The sequence below is a fragment of the Triplophysa dalaica genome, chromosome 22 (genome assembly GCF_015846415.1).
Source record: "Triplophysa dalaica isolate WHDGS20190420 chromosome 22, ASM1584641v1, whole genome shotgun sequence".
Classification (NCBI taxonomy): domain Eukaryota; kingdom Metazoa; phylum Chordata; class Actinopteri; order Cypriniformes; family Nemacheilidae; genus Triplophysa; species Triplophysa dalaica.
Window position 1 is genome coordinate 11,480,407 of NC_079563.1, and position 9,277 is coordinate 11,489,683.

Here is a 9,277-nt window from a genome sequence, read left to right on the forward strand (position 1 = left end):
GTGTAATGGTGAAGGGATAGATCAAATAGGCCAATTTATGGAGGGTTTGGGAAGAAATGTCATGATCCGAAAAGTATTTAGTATTATTTTTAAAATACAAAAATAAGGCAATTAATTTTGTATGGTGTGGCCGCTGTATTTTGTAGTTTATTTTGATAGACATCACAGTTTTATTTTCAAAATACATTTTGATGTATTTTTGCCCAGCCCTGACTGCCAACTTCATAGCGAAAGCACTTGCACTGCTTCTTAAATATATGAGGTGCATCAAATAGACACATTACGGTAAAAAAACAGGTATGCTCCAAACTTGCCTGACTGAAAATAACAAGCCGAATACACGTACTTTTTAATACATTCATTATTTAGATTTTCCAGGTATGATTGTGTGAATGTCACATAATCAATACGACATTATCTGGATAAATATAAACAAAATAAAAAAGTTAAAGACAGCGGTCCATCCAACAGATGACGTGTAACATCGCCGCCTCATTGCGGCTTCCGGGTGTAAACAGTGTGCTGCCTTCCCACACAGATCTGGAAGATGTAAGTCTGGTCATTTATCATACCACAAGCCGTTATTCATTATTACTTTCTATTTAAATGCAGTCTGGTTACTATATTCCTCTCTGTATTAGGTCGAAAGTAACGTTTAAAATCACTTTGACGTCGGACCCTCGTTTACCTTATAAAGTGTAAGTGACAGATCATCATTCAGCATTAACGTAACGTTATTCATGCTATAACTGTTTTAACATTTTTAAGCATTCACCATAATACATTTTGATTGTGTTTATTTGATTCGATTTATTGTAATTGTAATAGAAAGCTCCTAGTTAGGGTTAACGTTATTTATTTTGTGTGACTACCTGTAATTTTACTTAACTGGTTGATTTGATTGTTTAATTATTCATAAGACAATTGATTTAAAACAATTGATTCATCCTCGGGGTTGATATTGAGTCATTCTGCATCTGTCTCCCTGAAAAAATACAGTACAACTGCTGTCAATCTGTTTATACCACTTTGATTTCAACAATCGATTATTATTTCAATGACTGTGATATTACTGTGGTGTGTGTGGTAATCTACAGTTGTCATGCTGTGTGTGTAAAGTCGTGTCTGATAGTTTGGCACTATTTTGGGGAAGAGCTGGGCAGTCACTGGCCATTCAGTCTGATTTACCTCACTGTGCTTTGAGCATCTGTAGTTTTGGCCACCAGCCAGTTTGCTTGATGTTGCACGTGTCCATTTGTCCGGTCAGGGTATATGTAATTTGGTTTTGCTTTGTGAATCTAAAAAAATCAGACTTTAACAAAACTGGGCAGTTTTCCATGAGACTTCTCTTTAGTTGCACCAACAACAGGTAGCTTAAAATCGTTGTTTCTATGTGTGTTTTTGTTACGCAAATATTTATTGGTTCATACATTTTTCAGATTAAGTGTACCTGAGAGCACGCCGTTCACTGCAGTTTTGAAATTTGCAGCAGAAGAGGTGAGTTGATTTACCTTGATGCCCTGACGTGTTTTTCTGTCTCTTTGGTGTGTTATCAGTTGCCCATGCATGTATTAGAAAATAGCAAAAATGTAAGTGTCGGAAAAAAAGATGCATTATTTCTAAAAGCCAATGCTCACCCAGACCTGCCTGAAACGCCTTATGTAACCACACCTCCACAAATCTACGTCAGTTTGTGGTATGATTTGACTAAGACCGCCTAAATGTATACGTAAGTAAGGTGGGTGTACCTGTCAGTATAATTGCTTTGGAACCTGATGTTCCAAATATCGTAAGAGGCGTTACATTTTCGTCACATGCTTGCACTATGTGACCCATTGCTACGCACTGGTTAACTGGCCAATCATAGCACACCTTGCTTTTCAGAGCGATGAGTTTTGTGAAAAAATCTGCGTGTTTTAGAGAGGCGATGCGAAGAGGAGATACAAACATGCACTATATGTGGAAAATACAGCGGGTTTTTTTACCTTAAATCGCGTATACACATTGCATTACATCTTAAACAACTTGTTTGTGTCATAAGATCCCTTTAATATTGAGTTATGTGTTCCTATACTTCACTTGGTAGAGCATTGCATTATCAGCGTAGAGGTCATAGGTTTGACCAAGTGAACACTGATATAATATATAGTCTGAATGCACAGCAAGTCATTCTGGATAATAGCATCTGCAAATGTAAATGTTTAACATCTGTCTTTCTGGTGATTATATCAACCTCTATTATTTGACATTCTCAATTGTTAAAATCAGAATAAGATCAGTATAATATTAGATAATACTTTTAGATAGCAACTTTATCCAATCAAACTGTGAAGTCAATGATAGGACTTACAAAATGCATGTGATGAGTAGAAATGGATCCCAGGGGATTGCACATACCTAAGTATAAATGAATAGGATAATGCAATGTAAGTCGCTTTGGATAAAAGTGTCTGCCAAATGCACAAATGTAAATGAAGCTGTATCCAAATTGGGATCAGCAAAATTAATCACTCTGATATCAAAACATAATGTATGGGAGAATACATTAATTTGCATCAGCAATTTCCATTCCACAGTCTTCAAGTTCACAGAATGTGTCACGGCTGTATTAAGGGCACGCGTATCCATGGGACGGCAGAATGATGTGGCGAATAGCTCGGGTCATCACACTTTTTTTTGAAATAATGAAATGCCAACTCTGACAGCCTCATAATAGGAAGATGGAAGTGGAAGCTATAAATGCTGAGAGCTTATTTGAGGAAACAAATGCTTATTTTCAGGATTATTTCCCTCTCTAAAATCTGCATTTGTATACCTGATTTAGTGATAATTATACGATCTTTCATTGCTTTTTTATTCTTTCCGATTTGTAGGTCAATGTTGAATAAAGAAAATCCTTAAATTTGGCTTATCTAATTTTACCGCAGACAAATCATACAAATGCAACAACTGTTTCTTAAACACGAATACAATACAAGTCTCTCGCATTCCTTATCTCTTCTGTATAAATGTGTCGAAATCCCTTCAGCACCCCTAGAGAGTTTTTCAAAGCCCTTTCAGAACGTATTCTCCATTATTTTTATTTTATAATTTTAAGCAGCTCTTTGTGACAGACTCTGACAGTTTCTTCTAAGCTCAGCCCAGAGAGCTCTTACCTCATGCTTTTGAAAGCTTCCACTCTATAGCACCGACTCTTTAAAGTCCCTGACATGAACGTTAACTTGAATTGAATCTTTTTTCCCGGCCTGACAGAATCATTTTGCGCAGGTGTCTGTTGTTTATGTGAGGTGTCTGTCTGGTGACGGATACAATAAACTCTTTCTCTTTCATTTAAAGTTCAAAGTGCCTGCAGCCACGAGTGCCATCATCACAAACGGTAAGAAGTCATCATTATAATTAAAGGAGCACTGATTCGCTCCTGCGTTTAACTATTACTGATTCTCTATTCTTCAAAACGTGATTGTGGTGGGGAAGGTGGGACGAGAGCCGTGAGGCGGGGCCGGTGGCGTGAGTGATAGTTGGAATCAGCCATGCGCACACAGGTCCCACATATCTCAAGGAGGAAAACGGGAGCATAAGAGGACGAGCGACGGGACTGTTGACGTGAGAGGACCGGGCCCGGACATATGTTATACGTTTGTATTTATGTTCTTGTGGCTTGCAGTCGACCGTGAGGTGGCTGCCGGCATTTTACTTCCATGTTATTGCTTGTTTATTTTGATTAAACTTTATTTAAAAGGAAGCGGGAACCGGCGAACATTTAAATAAAGTTTAATCAAACAATAACACGGAAGTAAGAATAAGAACATAAAAATGAACTCAACACATGTCCGGGCCCGGTACTCTCTCGTCAGCAGTCCCGTCGCTCCTCCTCTTATTCTCCCGATTTCCTGTTTGAGATAGGACACACCCACGGCTCTCGTCCCGCCTTCCTCATCACAGTGATCTTGCAAACAAAAAAAATATTTAGCACGTGATTTTTTTTTATTTCTGTCTGTACTACTATAGAATACATTTGAATTAAATTAATACAAGACACAATGCTGCTTTCTGTGTTAAATAATACTTACGTCTATATCTGTTTATCATTTATTCAATAACTCTTTGTTCTGGCAAGCACAGGGCAGTTAATATTAATAAGATTCTTTGAATTGTGAATTATTGTTCAGCGTTACGGTGCATTGCCCTCATAGTGGCTTTATTGTGCACTTGCGCTGCTGTCTGATGTATTGATTGTCTTTGAGAATAATTGTTTTGGCAATGTGTTCAGATTCTGATGATGATGTTTTCTTTGTGTAGATGGGATTGGAATCAACCCCGCACAGACAGCAGGTTGGTAGTTTCAATCAGCATATGTCTGCGTCACATTGTCAACAATAAATAGTTTTGAAATATCCAAATGTACCGAAGGGCTCACAAACCATTTCTCTGTCCTTTTTATGTGCAAATGGATGTTTGTTGGTTTAGTTTGTTTGTCTACCGATGCCGCTCACTTTAAGCCATTGCATCCCGTTCCCTGCATCTTATCACATCCATCTCACTCACAGCCGTTAAGATGCCTCACTGATATTGTTTCATTTTCCTGCCTGTCCTTCATAATCTCCAAGCAAATGCATGGACGACTCAGATCTGTTTACCGACTGATATTGTTTGTCTGTCTGCCTGGGGACCTTTTGAAGTTTCTCCTCCAATAGGCCTTGCATGTAAATTTCACATAATACTTTATGAATATTCATGATGGGCTTTAAGATCCTTGCATCACTTACATTGCTCCCCATAGATTATTTCTCTGACTTCGAATAATGTTTCTTCCCAGATGTTTATTTTGGTTTACGTGTTGTTTGACGGGACTCCCGTAATCCGTCATCTGAAATCTATGAGGATTTAAAATATGCCATGCCATCGGTCTACTGTCAGTGGCTTTTAATCTCCATTCCCCGTGTTGCATGTAATCACATGGTAATAGGTAATGATTTTTCATACCTGTCATGTTGAGCCTTTAAATGCCAGCTGAGCTGTAATTCATTAGTTTTACAATAACGACACGTCTGGCCTGACCCCAGCATGTAACCGGTTTATATTATGGAGACGTATGTCTTCTTCGGTCCTTTGAAAGTCACGCGGTCTCATACTAAATATAGCCAACAGTTCACACCTGAATGGAACTGATTTCTTGTTCAAACACAGAGTGAATTTCTCAAAGCAGAGAAAAGCAAGCAGTTGATGTGCCGAAAGTGGTTTTTGAACATGAACAATGTGCAGGTGACTTCCTGTTTCTGAGAATCGCACTCTCCAATAATGTTCCTGTTCTCTGGCTAAATCTTATCAGAATATCATGAATATTAATTAGGTAAAAAATGTTCTCCCAGCAGGCCTAGCGTTGTCGACACACAATTTATGAAAGGAGGTTACATTGATTTTTAAATAACAACCACATTGTAGATAGAAATAGGTCATTCAAAGGTAATAAAAACATAAGTCTTAATTATGTAAGGTCTTTATACATCTCTGAAGACATAGTTATGTATATTATATTGCATTTCTGCCAATAGATCTCTTCAAAATCTAATATACCGTGTCTCTCCAAATCTACAGGAAATGTGTTCTTGAAACATGGATCAGAGCTTCGTATCATTCCCAGGGACAGAGTGGGAGGAGACTGCTGTCAGATGTGACTGTCCAGACTTTCCGTCACAGATGATGAACATAATTTAGTATTTATTGCCCAGCCATGAGGTGTCAGCTCTCCACTGCTCATTCAGGCACTGCGGCGACTCCAAATCTGTCAGAACACCTCACAAATCAAAATAAACAACTGGCCTGAAAATATACACGCACGCGATGTTAATATGCACATTGGTTGTCTGGAAGTTAGTACCGCCAGTTCCTTTACAACATTTGACATGTAACCCATAAGTTTGTTTGTTTTTGTAACTTTTCAGAACTCATTTTTGAAGTTGTTAATGTATATTTTCCTGATTGAAACTTGGTGGTAAAAATCATGGCCATTTTACTTTTGAAAAGACAAACTGATATTAAGCATCAGCTTTTGTCTTTTTTAACACGTTATGGTTCCCATCAAAGATACGCGGCCTGTTAATGTGTCCTCTAAAAACAGCTATTTAGTGTTAACGAGTGGAGACATGAAATGAAATGTCAATGTAATGCCAAGTGCTGTTTTGTAGGTCATTAACAAAATCACTAATACAAGTATTATACAAGATCTAGATAATACATAAACATTTCATAATGTCGCAATCTTCCCTGGTTATTAAAAATTGCATTGTTACATAAATCTGGTGAATGTGATTTTTTTTTATAAAAAGTTCACTTCTCACTTAAGTCACCAGTTCTTTTTAAGAAACCCGAATAGTAAATCAGGCTGTTAAATGACAGGCATCTTTGCCTTTGCTTTTATGCTCTCCATTAGTCTTAGGGTGTGGGGGAGGGTCTTACTGTTCAATTCGGTGTCGTAATGAGCTTTCATTTGTTTTAATAAAAGAGCAGGCATGCAGTGCCCTTTCCAAGCCACTCATTACTGAGAAAAGGGAGAAGTGCATTATAAATACAGCAAGGGCAACATTATTCAGACACAACGTGCTGCACGTTTGAAAAGGCATCGCTCGCCTCCAGGCCCATTTGGAAGGAAATGATGCGCTTCGTTCATTAGCCGTGCGGCAAGTCGAGAAGTGAATGAACTCTCCTACGTAAAAACTGTCAAAATGGAAAAGTTTACAGTGGACGTTCTTGTCTCGTACATTAAAAAAAGCATTAAATAATAATGCATGTTTGGTTTTGTTTTTTCAAGATAAATGTGTTAAGCTTTAATTTGTGCGTCTAGACGTTTTACCCTTTGAATTTGTTCATTAATTGAACAGATGTAACCATGTTTTAATGCTTTTAATGGAAAGCACACACTTAGTTTCTTTATATTTCAAAGGGGTATGTTGGTGTGCAGCGGTGTTGCAATTTGCATAAATTCAATTATGTGCCATCTGTAAGGGGTCTACTTAAGCAAGCGAATGACAGAACCACAGAATATTTATATCAAGTGTAGATTGTATATAGGTTCCGTGGACAAGATTGAGAGATTCACCCTGTCTGTCAAGCCTTAAAGGGACAGTTCACCCAAAAATAAAAATTCTGCCATCATTTACTCTCCCTTGTCTGTATATTTTTTTTTGTTCTGATGAACACAGAAATATATTTTGAAGAATGCTTGTAACCATTGACTAGCATTGTAGAAAAATTACAATGGAAGTCACAGTGCCCCAAAACTACTTTCCTACATTCTTCAAAATATCTTATTTTGTGTTCAACATTTGTAAGACATTATTATCTACTATGGTAGTAAATGGGGTCAAAGAACTATTTGGTTACGAGCATTCTTCCAAATATCTTTCTCCGTTTTCACCAGAACAGGGAATTTATATAGATTAGGAACAACTTGAGGCGGAGTAAATGACGACAGATTTTTTTGGTGAATTGTTCTTTCAAGTCTTCCATGTTTCTGATATGACCAAGCATCCAGCAAAACAGTGTTTGTCTGACCACAACCACCAACAAAAGCAGGTAAATGTTTCTTCACATTTATATAAAATCGCTTCATCCAAGCAAGAACTCTGTTATCCTGAGAGATGTGGTACATTCATGCAAAGGCTGACTCTCTGAATTGCTGTTGTCAAACAAGCAATCCCCCCCACACCTCTTCAGTGGCTGGAAGCTGTCCACATGTATTACAGATAAGCTATCTGTGTCTGTCTGTTCCGCCTCTCACCTAATTTATCGCTCAAATGAAAAGATACATGGCAGGGTTTTGGATTTAGTGTGTGCATTCATGCAGAGCACTCATTTTCTTGAGTTCACAGAAGTAATTAATTTGCTGTTTTTTCAAGCAGGGAGAAAACACTAGCTTTGCTAATGTGCAACAGCAAATTGGTTTGGCGTTTTAGGATAACATAGATTTGGCCGGTTTTGTTTATCCATTATGAAAGAAATGGTTTATCTTTTGGGTGTTTTATAATAACAATGTTCAGGAAGGTTTAAATAATTGTTTTTCCTGTCACTGTGTAATGATTGGATTTCACGAGACACTAACAACACAGTTGGTCCTTTGTCTTATATGAAATGTTTGGTAATCCTAATATTTTAAAGCAAGTACTGTTAGAATGGAAATATTTTGGTCACCTCAGCAGTTTTTCAAATGTTTGAAAAAACTTGAAAAAATAAAAATGTAAAACATGAAGTGTTCAAATTAAGCGTTATTATTTACGGTTATTTATGTATTTACTGTTATATATTTAGATTGCATTAATTCTTGTATTCATGTTTTTTCATGTTTTTAACGTTCATTCTTAGATCTTAGATGTGATCTCAATCTTACACTTTTCACTTCTTTTAATCATTTGATATGTATTCTAGAAATGCCTTGACCTGCTTTATATGCTATTAGATGGAAAGTCTTGAAGGCACGGAGTTGAACCTTTGCAGTTGATGTGACCGGAATAAATGAGCTGGATTTTGTGCAGAAAATTGTGCAGTTCAAGCTTAGCAGATTGTAGGGATATGAAAATGTATTTATTAATGTTTTGTTGTTGTTCTATTTTTGTTTAAAAAGGATTTGGATTTGCTACACAAAATGCTACAGGTGTCTGGCATATCAATGTCATTTCATTAAGTGAAAATCCTATGTTAACTTTTTATCTTAAAATATTGTCCAATATCCATCAAAGAGCAGTAAAATAGCTTTATGGTCCCAGTGAGACAGTACAGTGATGATGTAATGAAAGTAAATGTCACGTTAATTGACTGGTGTGGGTGTGCTTTAGGAAAATGCAAATTAAAAGACTGAGACAGTTCAAGGGATGATAAAGCTCTAAAGTTGTGAAGAAAGAGAATTGTGTGTGTGTGTGAGTAAGTGTGTCCAAGACAAAAGACAAAGGCTCTTGTTTCTGGTCTTGCACTGGGTTTGATGTTGAGGTGTTTTTTGCAGTTCTTTTGCAACATTCTTAAAGGGATAGTTCACCCAAAACTGAAAATTTGTTCACCATATACTCGCCTTTACATCATTCCAAACATGTATTTTTTCTTTATTCTGAAGAATAAAAAGAAGATATTTCAAACAACATTCATGACCAAACAACACTTTTTGATTTGCACTATAATGGACACAAAACCACCGAGACGTTTCTCAAAATATCTTCTTTTGTGTTTCCCCTAAAAAAGACACATACAAATTTTGAACGTGATGGTGAATAAATGATGACAGAATTACAAT

At 36.9% G+C, this 9,277-nt stretch overlaps 1 protein-coding gene across 1 annotated transcript; it reads left to right on the forward strand.

Annotated features, from left to right (window-relative positions):
- The first annotated feature begins 450 nt into the window (after positions 1–450).
- ufm1 (ubiquitin-fold modifier 1) lies at positions 451–6,782 on the forward strand. The gene is made up of 6 exons (XM_056737321.1): positions 451–549; positions 642–698; positions 1,440–1,497; positions 3,337–3,376; positions 4,300–4,332; positions 5,596–6,782. Coding segments are annotated over exons 1-6 (270 nt in total). The 5' UTR covers positions 451–547; the 3' UTR covers positions 5,676–6,782.
- Positions 6,783–9,277: the final 2,495 nt, after the last annotated feature.